General features: G+C 40.6%; 1 protein-coding gene across 1 annotated transcript; it reads left to right on the top strand.

Annotated features, from left to right (window-relative positions):
- Window positions 1-4: 4 nt before the first annotated feature.
- On the top strand, window positions 5-10,147 carry LOC104542024 (FRAS1-related extracellular matrix protein 2-like; the record flags this gene model as incomplete). Its single annotated transcript, XM_010186209.1, has 2 exons — window positions 5-4,337; window positions 10,058-10,147. Coding segments are annotated over 2 exons (4,423 nt in total), but the record flags the coding sequence as incomplete, so codon positions are not given.
- Window positions 10,148-16,040: the final 5,893 nt, after the last annotated feature.

The raw sequence follows: 16,040 nt of genomic DNA on the forward strand, positions 1-16,040 counted from the left end.
AGGCAGTGGGGCACTGCTGAAGCGCGAGTACTTCCAGGTGCTGGTGCGGATCCGGGCCGGGACTGAGAACGTGGCACCCAAACCCAGCTTCTTGGCCATGCTCATGATGGAGGTGGACCAGTTTGTCCTCACCGCCCTCACACCTGACATGCTTGCGGCCGAGGATGCTGAGTCACCACCAGACTTGCTGCTCTTTAACATCACCTCGCCCTTTGGCCCTGGCCAGGGGCACATGGTCAGCACAGACGACCGGAGTTTGCCTGTCTCCTCCTTCAGCCAGCAGGACGTGAGGGAGCTGCGTATTGCCTATCAGCCACCCACAGACGACTCAGATCGGGAGCGGCTCTTTGAGCTTGAGCTGGAAGTCTTGGACCCCGAGGGTGCTGCCTCAGAGCCCTTCGCCTTTGTGATTGTGGTGAAGCCCATGAACACCCTAGCACCTGTGGTGACCCGCAACACTGGCCTCATGCTCTATGAGGGGCAGTCGCGACCTCTCTCAGGCCCTGGTCCCAGCCCCAATGTGGTGATCAGTGATGAGGATGACCTTGAGCAGGTGCGGGTGAGTGTGGTGGCAGGGCTGAGGCATGGCCACCTTACTCTGGTGGAGGACACCCCAGTACCTGCAGCCCCTCGTAAACACTTCACAGTGGCTGAGCTGGCAGCAGGCCGAGTCATTTACCAGCATGATGGCAGCGAATCTCCACTCAGTGATAACCTGGTGCTGCGACTGGAAGATGGTGGCGCTCGCCACCGTGTTGAGTTCCTTTTCCCCATTACCCTGGTGCCCATTGATGACCAGCCACCTCTACTCAATGCTAACACAGGGCTGGCCATGGCTGAGGGTGAAACAGTGCCCATCACCACACGTGCTCTTAGTGCTACTGACATTGACTCACAGGATGCCATCCTGCTCTTCACAGTGGAGTCTGGCCCCACTGCTGGGCAGCTACTCCTCCGTCAAGCACAGCCGCCTCCTGGCTGGGAAGAGGAGGAAGAAGATGAGGGCTTTTCTTGGAGGAGGGTGCCAGGTTTAGCGGGGAGCTCCTTAATCTATGAAAAGCCAGTGAGACAGTGGCTGCAGCAGGACATTGTGGAAGGGCGTCTCTATTACCACCACTTTGGACCTCACAGACCTGGCCCTGGGGTTGTGTTGGACCAGTTCATCTTTAGAGTCCAGGATGACAATGACCCACCCAACCGCTCCGGACCACAGACTTTTGTGATTCGAGTGCATCCTGTAGACAGATTAGCCCCAGAGCTGCATAGTAGCAGCAGCCTGCATTTAATAGTTGCAGAACAGCAGGTGACCCCACTGCGTAGGAAGCACTTGTGTTATACAGATCAAGATTCAGGGGACCGCGAACTCCGCTACACAGTAATCCAGCCCCCCACTGACACTGACACTAACCACCCTCCAGATGTATATGGAGCCCGCCTTGGATCCCTTGTGCTGACTGAGGATCACTCTGTGGAAGTTACCCATTTCACCCAAGCCCAGATCAATCATCACAAGATATCATACCGTCCCCCACAGGAAGAACTGGGGGTGGCTCCTCATTTGATTCAGTTTCAGTATCAAGTGCAAGATGCAGCTGGCAATGCAGCCAAAGGGACTTTCACCATCTACTTGCAGCCTGTGGATAACCAGCCTCCTGAAATCACTAATACTGGCTTCACTTTGCCTGAGGGAGGCAGCCATGTCCTTAGTCCAACTGAGCTGGATGCCAGTGACACGGACACTGAGCTTGCCCATCTCAGATTTATCCTGACGCAGGCTCCTCGGTATGGCCAGTTGCAGCTTTCTGGGTACAGTTTGATTCCAGGAGGTGTCTTTGTCCTGCAGGATATCAGACAAGGGAGAGTGGTGTATGTGCACAGTGGAGCTGAGACCAACAGTGATACGTGCAGGCTTGATGTGAGTGATGGAGTTCATTTTGTCCCCATCACACTGAAAATGAACGTGCACCCAGTTGATGATGAAGTTCCTACGCTACGATTTCCCCCAGGTACTCTTGGTTCCTACCTGGATGTGCTGGAGAATGGTGCTGCTGAAATCACTGCTAACGTCATTCAGGGCACGGATGAGGATACAGATGACTTAATGTTGACCTTCATTGTAGAGGATCCTCCTCAGCATGGGAACATCCTGGTCCAAGGGGTGCCTACAGAGAGATTTTCCCAAAGAGATCTGCTGGATGGTGCTGTGGTATATGCTCACACTGGTGGTGAAATAGGCCTTTTGCCCAAAGAAGATACCTTCAACCTTACCTTGTCTGACCTGTCTGAGGAGTGGAGTGTCAGGGGCAGTGTTGTTCAAGGAGTTTCAGTCTTGGTGACCATTCTTCCTGTTGACAGTCAAGCCCCAGAGGTTTTTGTGGGGGAGCAGTTCATGGTAACAGAAGGTGACAAACGGGTCATTACTCCTGCTCACCTCAGGGTTGAAGATGTAGATACACCTAATGATGATATACTCTGCACCATTGTTGCTCAGCCCACATCTGGGTATGTAGAGAACATCTCTCCAGCCCCGGGATCTGAAAAATCAAGAGCAGGCATAGCTATAAGTGCTTTTACCTTGAAAGACCTCCGTCAAGGGCATATATTTTATGTCCAGAGTATACATAAAGGTGTAGAGCCTGTTGAAGACAGATTTGCTTTCCGCTGTTCTGATGGCATTAACTTTTCCCAAAGGCACTTCTTCCGCATTGTCATCATGCCAATCAATGATGAAGAGCCTGAAATCTTTATGCGAGAGTTTGTTGTGATGGAAGGCATGAGCCTGGTTATTGATACCCCTATCCTCAATGCAGCTGATGCAGACATCCCTGCTGATGAGTTAATGTTTACAATCACCAGGCTTCCCAGGCATGGCCATATTGTGAACCAGCTGGTCAACGGAACTGTCCTAGTACAGAGCTTCACCTTGGATCAGATAACAGAGAGCTCCAACATACTCTACGAACATGATGACTCTGAGACAAAGGAGGACAGTTTTGAGGTGAAACTCACAGATGGTAAACACACTGTTAGGAAAATGGTATTCATCATGGTTATTCCTGTAGATGATGAGACACCCAGAATGGCCATCAATGATGGTTTGGAGATTGAAATAGGGGAAACTAGAACTATTCATAACAGAATGTTGAAAGCTACTGACCTAGATTCTGAAGACAAAACCTTGGCATACATTATAAGATACGGGCCAGGACAAGGCCTCTTGCAAAGAATAAAGCCTTCAGGTGGAGTTGAGAATATTACCTTGGGGATGAACTTCACCCAAGATGAAGTGGATAGAAACTTAATTCGATATATGCATTTTGGCCAACAAGGAGTTCGTGATCTTATCAAGTTTGATGTGACAGATGGAATAAATCCTCTCATTGACCGCTACTTTTATGTGACAATAGGTAGCATTGATATTGTCTTCCCAGATGTAATCAGCAAAGGAGTTTCTTTGAAGGAAGGAGGGAAGGTAACCCTTACTACTGATTTGCTTAGCACCAGTGACCTGAATAGTCCAGATGAGAACTTAGTTTTCACTATTACCAGAGCACCTGTTCGTGGTCATCTTGAATGCACAGATCAGCCTGGGGTACCCATCTCCACTTTTACTCAACTCCTACTAGCAGGCAATAAAGTCTATTACATTCACACCTCAGAAGATGAGGTGAAAATGGACAGCTTTGAGTTTGAGGTGACGGATGGCTATAACCCTGTATTTCGTACTTTCAGAATTTCTATCAGCGATGTGGACAATAAGAAACCTGTCGTCACAATCCATAACCTGGTGGTGAGGGAAAATGAATACAAACTGATAACCCCATTTGAACTGACTGTAGAAGACAGAGATACACCTGACGCATTGCTAAAATTTATCCTTACTCAAATACCGGTTCATGGTCAAATCATGTTCAATAACTCCAAACCAGTCACCACCTTCACTAAACAAGACCTAAATGAAAATCTAATCAGCTACAAACATGATGGCACAGAATCAGTTGAGGACAGCTTCTCTTTCACTGTTACGGATGGCACTCATACTGATTTCTATGTCTTCCCCAACACTGTGTTTGAAACAAGGAGACCGCAGACTATGAAGATTCGAATAATGGCTGTGGACAACAGTGTCCCTCAAGTTGTAATAAATAAGGGCGCTCAGACTCTCCGTATTCTGGCCACAGGTCACATTGGGTTTCTGATCACCAACAAGGTGCTCAAAGTGGAAGACAGGGACAGTTTACATGTTACTCTCAAGATCAGGATCACAGAAGGTCCACGCCACGGTTTCCTGATCCACCTGGGGAAAGGCAACCATAGCATCAGCCAGTTCACTCAAGGTATTACAGTACTCCATGTTTTCTTTAGATCACTGGAAACATTCTTGTTCATACTAAACTCTATAATAATTGATGGGAGAAACTTTACAACAGTGAGCTTATTTATAATTGCTTTATTATTTTTTAGTTATGTTTATTATTTATTGCATCTGTGACAGCTTTAAACAGAAAAGGCATTCTGTGGGATAAATACTGAATAAAGGAGCAGCTTCACTTTGGAGAGCTTACAGTCCAAATAACTGTGATTTGGACTTCCTATCAGTGATAGAAATTTGGATAACAGAACTGGGCTGCATGTGGTTCTAGATCTTCAGAGGCAGAGTGCCTTCTTTAAACAGTTTTATTTAGAAAATGCTACGGGAGTGGCCAAGCTATTATTAACTAATGGTCATACCATGGCTGTGTGTCAGTTGGTATACAGTCTGAGTGCACTGAACTGTAAAAGTAAAATAATTTCCTGAACATGAGGAAATAATGTATTATGAATACATTTGTTGCCTTAATTACACAAATCTTAACCACAAAGTGTTTGTGGTAAATTAAAAGGTAATGTAAATGTTTTAAAATTATATCAGTGGTACTTACTTTTTATATAGAACTAAAATACTAGATCATATAAATAGTACGAAAGCTACATGTGCCGTATGTTCTGAAATAAAGCCTCAGTACAAGGCTATGAAGTAATTTTAATTGAAAGGAGCACATTAGCTATTCCCGAGAAAATATTCCATGTTACTTTGCAATGAATTAATAGCTGGTTAATTAAAAATGAAATAAGGTTTCTTGGAGCCTTCTGCAGCTGTGGAGTGAGCAGACAGCACAACTGCATAGAGGCTCAAAATTAAGGGGGCCCAGACAGACTGAGCTGCGTAGGTGGTAAGGCTGGAGGTGAATGCTTCTTGTTGTCTGTATTTCATTTTGCAGAACCTGTACTGGTACATAGCCCATGTTACACCCTTGATTGTAGTGATGTTCTTGTTAGCTATACCAAATCTTGCAAACAGGCCTGATAAACTTTCAAATGTCTGGAGTGCCCTAATTTTTGCAGTGTTAGTGCAAAAAAGAGGATGAGGAGTTACCAAACCTTCTCTAAGGGAACCACCACATCTCCTTAAATGTAAGGCTTCAGTATTGAACTGCAAGTAGTTTAAAGAGCATTGTTGTCAAGAATAAGTGAGGAATGGAAGAGTGGGAGTGAACAGATTATTACTTTTTTAGTGGCTTTTCTTTTACATTGGAGAATGTAGAATTACAGAGTGGGTGTTCTCTGAAAGCAAACCACTGCACAGCACAGTGATACCCTATTTTTTCAAGAGGAGGACAGTCAGGATAGGTGGTATGGCAAGGTACATTTGTCAGATGACCAAAATGCAGTTGCTAGCTGACTTTCAATTGGCAGTCGAACCGCAGGGCATGCTCACTGGTTTCATACAGGCTTCTTAATATCCCTGAGCTGGATGAGTAGCATGCAACCTGTAGGAAAAATTGGTTTTAAATCTAATGAGGATCCCCAGGCAGTGATATAACTTCACAGATTCTCTGACAGTACTAGAACAAGTACTCTAATTTGTTTTGACTTGAAGAGTGTTTTTAAGAAACACACGTTTCTTCAATAATTTTCTTTGACCCCTATAAGCAAGTACTTCATCAACATCTGTGTTATTTCTGTGGTATCTCTCTTCTCAACTTCCTAAATGCTTTTTATAATGGTTTATATTTTATGAAGCAATCCCATAAAAATGTCTTATGAATGCAGGACTAAGCACTTAAGCAGGAAGAGGTGCCTGTAAAGGCTACATGAAAGGCCGAAAGCATCAAGCTCACACAGGAGTAATACATCTGCTGAGGACAGAGAAAGAGAACTTTCAGAAAGTCACAAAATAACCTAGGAGTTAAGTCATGGATGACAGGGCACTGTCTTTTCCTTTCCCTTTTCCTCAAATGCCCTCATGTCTGTAGCTGTTTTGGGCGTGGGAGAGGTTGTGAGTGGCAGGAAGACAAAAATGCTTGGCTGAACCTAGAAGACTACAGTTCTGGAAGTAATGTGAGATGCTGAGGTCTTGTGTAGACCAAGGTGACTACTCTGTGAGTAGTTCACTCTTGTCTCTCACTTTGTGGCCCACTGCCATTAATGTACCAAGCCCTATCAAATCCAGAGTAGTGAATTTATGCATGTTTCATTCTTATGCTATCCTGAGACAAATAATTATCTAACATTCAGGGCAGGAGTAAACAAGACCCTCTTTTGTCATATTCTTAATGAACCTAATATAAGTGCAGGTTTTCCAACCAGCCATGAGTAATAGTTTTGATTTTGGGATGCTCCTAACTATTGGACCTGCTGTTAAACACTTTCTTTTTATGTTTTGATCTCCCCTCTTTTTAGGGATCCTGTCTTGCCATGTGGGGCAACCTCTTACCAAATGTTGAATAGTTCCAGTTTCATTAGCATGTGTGGCTCCTGATGGACTGGTAAAATATTCTTAGTCTTCCAATTTATGTTGGAAGGTACCTCTGGAGGTCATTTTGTCCAACCCCTACCCAAACCTGAGCCAGCTTTGAAGACAAATGAAGCTGTTCAGGGTCACATGCAGATGAGTTTTGAAGCTGCTCAGTAGTTTGTGAAGTGCATCCTAGTAACTCTACCACCTCACACTCCCATTCCTTCGATTTGGGTCTGTGGTTGTATGACAGGCAGCCTCACTGCTTCGAGTGAAGTAACAGTGATGAAACAAGATTCATTTTGTGCGAGCAGCTTGAAGAGTCTGGTTTTTCAAATTGCCTGTAACTGAGAGAGAGGGCACAGCGACTTTAGCAAATAGCTTTCTGCTTTACGCTTGAGATTGCTTTTCAGTATCTGCCCACAAAACTTTATCAAGTGCTAGAAAGGAAATTAGCCTATCTTGCAAGACAAGCTAAAAGCCTCCAGTCAAAGCACTTTGTGCAGACCATAGTATGTCCAGGAGATTTGCTGTGTATTTTGTTCAGGAAGAATCAGTGTGGGGCTTTCTAATTAGTATACATCAAATACTTCTGCCACAAGGACAGGAGGTAATCTTTTGCTCGTGAGGCTCATAGAGTTAATTGGGATTGCTCAAAGGGGGTACTGGAGTGTGGAAGAATTAACTTCTTGATAAAAGATCCCCAAATTCTGCAAATAGTTGGTGCTTCTTAGTTTTTCTATTTGATTGTTAAAATAATGCGAATGAGAGAGATAGACGGGCATGTGACAGTAATGAAATAAAATATTCTTAAAATACATTAAGCAGTTCCTAAGTTTATTCAAGTACTATTTGTTACTTCATGTTACACTTCAAAGCAGCACTTTTAATTAATTATTACTTCTTTGTGCTTTATGTTTACAGTTTAGTGATGGTAAATGCAGAGAAAACTTAGAGAAAAACACTTGCCACATGGTAATTTCCAGCCTCGTGCTCTCCTAGGACAAAAACACATACAAAGAATATTGTGTATGCATAATCATACTGCACTCGTCTCCTCAATTCAGATCTGGAAATTGTTTGTAGCAGATATTCATTAAGATTAGATAATTAGTTTAAAAGTGTTGAAAGTCTATTAAGGAACTGCCAAGTCTTTCATATTCAAAGAAGTTTGGTGATATACAAGAAGTAGGTAGCTGATGTTTGGGTAATGTTTTGAATGTACAAAGTGTGATGGACTGCTGAGTGGTGTTTTGAGAGTCCTGGGTCCCACATGGGTAAGTTTGTGACTAAGGGCTAAGTCACATCCTACAGCTCTGCAGGTGTGCTGAGGAGCCACGAAGAAGGCGAAGGAATAGTGGAGAGTAAGGCTCTGCCATGGCAGTAATAGAGCTTGGTTGATGTCTCAGCACTCCATGTAGCCTCCTGAGGCCAAAGGTTGGCTACATGGCTACTTCAGCCAAATACGCAGCACTTTGTAAGCAATGATTTTATACAGCACTCACTCTGGTAATGCTTTTTATCTTCTTTTTCAGGCAAATCTTTTCATAGAGAGGAGTGAATCATGTTGTGAGGTGCATTTGCTTCTTAAAGAATATATATTAATATATGTAACCTTTAATAACCGCATCAGTTTTCCAGAATTTTACATGGGAAATCGGTTCCTTGATCTAGTGGAGATAATTATTTGTTTTTTAAACAGAAAATTATGTTGGATGGATTTCAAAATTATGTTGGAAAATTCCAATATCACATTACTATTTAGCAAGCAGTGTGGTTATACGGTAATTAATTGTGCTAACAACTAGGCAAGTTTTACTATAACTAGCATAACCAAATCAACTGCAGAACGAAAGTGTAGAATTGCTCAAGTGACTGAACATTTTCTTCATGAACAGAAAACAGGTCATTTATTTGCAGTTCTTTATGACACAATTAATGTTTGGCTGACAAGTGGTTTTTTTTTTTGATGAGGTGGTCCTGCTCCTGCAAACACTGGCTTAAATGCTTATCTTTATATATATTGCAACCATGGGTTTTGGTAAGGCTGTGCACATGGGCGGAGCTGAGTTCTTGTAAGTAAGTATTTGTAGGATGAAAGATTTATTTCCTCTGCTGGCATGAAGAAGTATTTGTTTGCGTTCTCTTTACAGCCCCATTAATTTTTGATCTTTAACTTTCAAACATTTATGGAAGAGATTCTTCAGTGACTTATATTTGCTGATAATGTTCTTAACTGGTTTGTTCTAGAAGATGCCTGCTTACTTTTGGAACTGAGAGTTCTGAAGAGCTCTAACAAAAGTTGGTTTGGCTTCTTTTTAGTAGTGCCCTAGCACAGGAGGAGAACTTGGGTTGTATTTGAGCTCCACTTTAGTGCTATTGATTTCTAACTCTTAAAAGTAGAAGACATGGAATTTTACCAACAGCAGTCTTTCAAGTAAAAGTATTCTTGAGTAATGATGAGAAATATGTAATACATAAAAACTTTTATTTGAAAGACTGCTATTGGTAAAAGTCCACTACTCAGGGAAACCAGAAAACACAATATTAATAAATATTTGTTTACCTTTTACACACTTTCTTAATTGCAATTGATTATTCAAAACTGTGTACTGGGTTTTTTTCTTACTCAAGTCTTGTCTGTCTAATTGCATCTGTTTGGGTTCTTAAAACAGTCGATCACTGTAAGTGTTTGAGCACTGTTTGTGGCAGTTCATACAGATTATATGCCATATCCTTTGAAAACATGCTAATGGGAAGGGTGGTCTGGTGGAGAGGGCATTTTTGCAGGGGACTAAAGAGGCTCAGATCTCTGTACTGCAAAGTGTGTAGAGTGTCTTGCCTCTTGGATGGAGAACTTAACATAGAAAATACCTTGGGTTTTGCTCCCGTTTCAGCCACAGATTTTCTATGACCTCTCAGGATGAAGAATGACAGAATCTTGGTGGAGATACGCCTCTGTTTAAGAAAATGCACCACTAAAATATGAAATAGTTCTGACTGACAAGCCCATGTTTTTACATTTACTTTCAGTTCTTTTTGTAAATACATCTTTAAAAGAGAGAGTGCACTGAGGGAGGGGAAGTAAAGGGAGGGAGAATGAATGGTGTCTGTAAAACTTCAACTCTGTTAACAGTGAAATTCCTGAGCTTTGCTGGAGAACCTTGACCTCTCTCTGTTGAAGCTAAACTACTTAATACATGTCTAGTTTTTTTCCACAAAAACAGTTTACTACCTTCAACATTTAAAATAAAGTCTATTTTCCCTGATTCTTTCCAGCTGATATTGATGATATGAAGATATGCTATGTTTTACGAGGCGGTGACAATGCCACCAGTGACATTTTTCATTTCACGGTTGAAGATGGTGGTGAGTATTCATGAGATCTGTGCTTCAGTTGTTCTTGAAAGCGAAAGAGTTTAAGTATACTTTGGCAGTTTGAGAACATTTAATTTAACTGAAGTCCATGTTACCTCCTAGATTATTATTTTTGTTATGACTTTCTAATATTGTGGACTATTTTGGATTATTAAAAAGAGAGGTGTTGCTAAAATGGTAATTGCGTCTAATGAAAAGACACTCAACCTAGTCTAGCAAGAAAGTGAAACTCTCCAAGTCTACTCAAAGTCAATACCTGGACTTTCTGTAATTTTACCTTTGTATTCCCTGTCCAGGCTCTTTACACATAGATTCTTAAGCCTTTTATCTTGAGAAACTTTCTAAATTTTGATTTGCACAAGGTTCCAGCTATAACACTATTCATATCGATGCATTGTCTCTGATGTCCATGTTGTGTAGGGTTCAAGTTCTGATTCTGCCTGCTTAACAAAACAGAATCCTCAATGGCTTATCAAAGGTCTTTGTCAGGTGACTGATGTGAATTATGCTCACTGACATTATTTTGTAGGATTAAGAAGGATGCAAAAGGAAAGAATTTTAAAGAACAAAGAACAGTTTAAGGGGTAAACAAAACATGATATCAGGCCTTTTTTATTCAAAGTCTGTACTTCATATGGATATTCTTAAATGTAGATGTTGCTATGTGTGGCAACAGGTGACTAGATTATGTTACTTTAATACCTTTTTAAATATGTGATATATATAGCTCTATGAGTAATTGGCAATGAATTTTATTAGTTGATTTGATAATATACTTAGAAAAAATGCTTCAGGTTAGCTTATTTTCTGCTGATGAGTACTCAGCTTGCACTATTTCTTCACAAGAAGCACAGCCAATATCATGGTATCAGTGAACAGGGGTTTGTCCTGTCTGTCACCGATTGAACAGTTTTCTCACCATCCATCATTGCTAGGAGTGGTATATTAAAGCATGTTCTCCTGTTCATTGTGCTGGACAAGCACAGAAGAAACAGTACCTCTAAAGACTTTTGAAAATGTCTTTGCAAATCTTTGCTACATCAGAGAACAAGTAGTGAGATAAGAGCTTGTAACACTTGACTTATTTTCCTGAAAGGTTTTCTTTTAGCTGAGATATAGGTTGGAGAATTTTAAAGCTAAGTAAGAATAATCGAGCATGGGGTCATATATTTTCTTAGTAATACCATAATTTTCTTATGACAGGTGTCACCACATGGTGACATTGTTCATGATGTTCAAGTTGTTCTTCTAGTACATGAACAAATACTCAGTCTTGAAATGTTTCAAGGTTTCATGTGATGGTAGTAATTAAAGCTGAAGAAAGTTTGCTTTCTGTGAACTGATTAACATCAGTTCTTAAAACTGAGTTGATCTTTGAGAACCCAGCGTCTGTGAGACTTCTCTCCATGCTATTTGAACACTTTCTAGTGGCAAATGTGTAGTTAAAGCAAATTACACTTAATGTATTTCAACTCTATACCAAGAATTTTTCTTTCATTGGAAAGCTTACCTGCCACATCTGGTTCTACTTGGTAGATTTGTAACAGACTGTCAATTGTAACAGTGTGCTATTTTTCATAATACAAAGAAACATTATGATAACAAGGTGCTCGCTGACTTTTTAGAGCCTTTGGAAATGTGACAGTGTTATCACGTTGCAGCCTAGGTGGTAAGATGGTCTTTGCTTTCATGAGGCTATTTGTTGACACAGTGAAAAATGAATTGTGTTGCATTTCAGAGTATTTCTTATTTTCTGCTTTACTGAAGATGGCAAAACTGCATTTAAAGGGATGACATGATCAAAACATTACTATTTGTCCATCTGAGGTAACTCAAATTTATTAATCTTTAGAATCTGTAATGGGTGAAGAATACAGCAGTTTAATCTAGCTATATTTCTGCCCTCTTCAGAAAGACATCAAAGCCAGTGTTTTGCAGCTCAGATATATTTTGGCAGAATTTCAGTGGTACCAAGACTATTGTTTTAGTGTTCTTGATTTTAAGCCAGATCATTCTAGGAGACTGAACACAAGATCTGAGTGAAAGATGCAGCACAGACTACCAACATCCACAGTAGGATGGCATGCTTCAGACTTCTGTCTCCTGTATCAGGAATTCTGCAGTAATTATATTTTTTATGGCTACCACACAGTGCCCAAAGAAATAAGTGGGAATTCACTTAAGCTGAACTGTGCCATAGTTTATAAGTGGTCCCACTGAAATCAGGAGAGGTTTCAAAATTTGTTTCAATGAATGAATATTTTTTCGTATTATTCAGCTAATGTTATTTTGAATAAGTAAGAAAAAATTAAGGCGCATCTTACCACCCAAGTATTTCCTGTCTTCTTCTCATGCCTCAGCTAGGGGAACCTACAACACCAATCCCTGCTTTCTTCAAATAACATGAATTAGAAAGTGGATTTTGCTCCATACCTCTAGTGTTTTCTATAAAATACTTTTCTGTGTATCTCAAAATATTTGTTCATGGTTGATGAACTGGAAATAGGAAGAGAGCATGACTTTCTCTAGCTTCATCTTTTGATTGTTGGTCTTCCCCACTCATTATACCATGACTTAAGAGAATAAATGCAGATCATTTGTTGGTCTCATAAATGATGATAGTCTGATAGGGACCCAGGTCTGTTATGTGAGGCAATTGCATGGAGGCCAAGTATAAGGCATCATCAAACTGCTCCAGTGTGAATTTTGTTGTGGATCTGGAATTTTGTTTATCCTCTTGCATGTGGCTAGCATTTCTGGTAAGCAAGTTACAGCAACAGCAAACTGGGTGGGTAAGTGAGAGGAAAAGAGCCAAGTTTGCACTCTGCCAGCTCTTGGCCTCTTGCCTGCTCAGTTTCTCACAGCAGAAGTAAGGTAAGTGCCATGCCACATACCAAATCATGACTGAGGGTCTCAAAACATGAAATATGGTACTGGGATAGACTTGTTTTTACTGGCCAAGGGAGAAATCTGCAGCCTAGACAAATGGAGAACGGCTCAGGGATAATGGTTGTCTCATTATAACTTTCTGAATATAAATAAAGAGATCAGAAATAGGCTTAATATGAAAAGAAAGTAAGTCATTTTAAGAATAAAAGGAAAGAAATCCTTCGGGACTGTAAATCACAAGCAAAAGCATGGGTCTGCTTTATTAAAAAAAAAAAAAATTAGAGGTTTCACCGGGATGAACTGGTTGAGGTTTTAAGCTCTGAAAGAGTCCTATTGTCAGAATCAGTTACCTGCATGTGTATGGCCGTCATGATTTTCTGGCTCTAAATGGCATGTTTCATAAGAGTAATTTAAAAGTGAAGTAAATTTAACACAATTCAGCTATTTATCTGTACAAATATTTTTTTAAATGTAGAAAAGGTATTAATTCTTCATGCTTAGGGGTTTGGCCTCAAGATGATCTGCTATAAAGTGAGTGAGTCCTTGCATTTAGGTTGCCCAGAGAAGTTGTGGATGCCCCCTCCCTGGAGGTGTTCAAGGCCAGGTTGGATGGGGCTTTGAGCAACCTGATCTGGTGGGAGGTGTCCCTGCCCATGGCAGGGGAGGGGACTGGATGAGCTTTAAGGTCCCTTCCAACCTGAACCATTCTGTGATATTGGATGCCGCTGCATTAGCTGTGTGAGGTTTTGAAAAAATCTACTGTAGTTCATATTAACAATTTGCTTTCTGTTTGTTTTTGAATTTTTATCTTAAAATGATCATGTGGAGACCTGTTACTGGATACTGAGGAAGTGTTATGAGTCCATTTTAGCAAAACCTTGAAGAAAGTATGGAATTTTCTTTTTCACAAAGACTGCAAAATAGTCTTAGTTGAATATTCCTCAGAAGTGGCCTCCAGATTACATTAACAAGATGGAAAAAACCCTCTTAACAAGTGCAAGCATGTAACAGTGGTGAATCCTGATGTTTATATTATTAAATTCTTAATTCAGTTATTAGTAAAGGCACTAATACTACCAGAAGGCAGGGAAAACAGGATTTTTTTTTTTTTTCCTGTGTGGAGGTAAACTTCATATGACTGAAAGCTCAGTAAAACTGGATATGTATGGCACTGTCAAATATATGCGTAGAACTGGTGCTTCAGCTATGCAAAATGGCCCTAATCCATATGGAATGAAAGTTGACACAGAAATTAGCTCCAGTGTATTGAGCACTTGTGTCTGTTTAAGAAAACTGCATAGTACAATTTCTCACTACGTTGCTTGTGAGTTGTCTGAGAATTTTTACCCCTTACATGAGAAACTAGCATTGAGAATGAACATTTAAAACTGAAGTCTATAATTTACCTTCAATATATGCCCTCTTTGTCTGTCTTTTTTAAAGTCACTGCAGTAAGTCCTAATAACTGAAAAAGAATATTTAAATGCTCACCTATCCAATCGGTAGAAGATATTTTCTTATTAAATGTGCAATTTCAAATCACGTGGAACTGGTTGAACTGGTTTAAGGCAATTTTTTTTTGCCAGATTCTGCTGTTTGTGTATAAAAAACATACCCCCCTCCCAAAAAAAACAACAAGCAAAACAAAAACCAAAACAAACCAACCCCATACACCAAAGCTGGCACTGAACTCAAACCCCAGCTCGGACCCCATACCTCCAGAGACAGTATCAGCCAAATACAGGCCTTTGCTCAGCAATGGGTATTGTGGATAACTCTGAAACGTTCAAGTTCAGACCATGTAAAGTCAGTGAAGAAATGTTAATCTCTTTGAAATGGTAATCTGCCTTCAGATATTTTTAAAATATAACCTTGTTCTTGACCTGCTAGTTGTTTGGCTATTGCTCTCATAGCAGTAGTCTGCCTTGCCGCCTCCTCCTCCTACCCTGTCTGTCTTTTGAAGCTTGGGGAACTGTCAACAAGGACTGCGGCACCCACGGAAGAAATTAATGTTATGTGTGTCAGTATTTTTTGGTACAAGAGGATGCTGCCATACTAAGAATGTTGGGCATTACAGAGTCAGTTCCATTAAATTTCCTGGTTTTGAGGGTAAAAATGAGATAATGCTGATTTGGGCCTGGAGCATGCTGAAAAAAAAATTGTGCAAGGGGGAAGCCCACTTTCTATTCAACCTTAATTTGAACCCTAATCTGTCCTTCCCTTCCCTAACTCCATTCTCTGCTCAGTGCTTAAGCGGAGTCCTCCAAACTGCTGCTTTAGGGCTGCTAAGTGGTATCTTGCAGTACAGTGCCTCAAGGGTAGAATGGCTTCGAAGGGGAAGTAATGACAGATTCTCATGGCTGGTTTAGGAATTCGAGGATCACTAGGGAAGGAAAGAAAAAAGATTTTTTTGTTTGTTTGTTTTTTATTTTTAGTTCAGGCTCTTTGGGCAGCATTTCTGACTTAATACCAAAGCATTGCAAAGCCAAGGCTTGCTGAAACTGGTGGTTTACATCATTAGCTAAATCTCATTTAAACTTTTCATTACAGATCCCTAAATGCCTTAACACAACACTGCATTTTCTAACATTTGTTTCAATCCCCACTGAAGCACGAATCTCTCAAAAACAATTCCCTGAAGTAAGCTTTTAATCTCAATTTCTGGGAAAACTTCGTAGACTTTTCCCAAATATGTTTTATGCAAGAAATTATGTTTATTAAAGAAGCACTGTTCCACTGCTTAGAGAAAACTTCCCTTAAGTTTGTGAAATATAATTATTTCATCTGTCATATTTTATTTTACTGAATTAAAATTATATTTTTATGAATTTCTCCATTCTGGTAGACGTTATTGATTTGTGAGAGAATACTATTACACTCCTGAATATAATTATTAAACAGTTGTCAGTGCTGCTTTTCAAAGTCACAACACTGATGTGTTTTGCTGGATGACTGTAGGAACAAACATTTCAAACTCAATATTTGACAGTTCCTA

The sequence above is a fragment of the Mesitornis unicolor genome, unplaced genomic scaffold, assembly GCF_000695765.1.
Source record: "Mesitornis unicolor isolate BGI_N332 unplaced genomic scaffold, ASM69576v1 scaffold50646, whole genome shotgun sequence".
In the NCBI taxonomy this organism is placed as follows: domain Eukaryota; kingdom Metazoa; phylum Chordata; class Aves; order Mesitornithiformes; family Mesitornithidae; genus Mesitornis; species Mesitornis unicolor.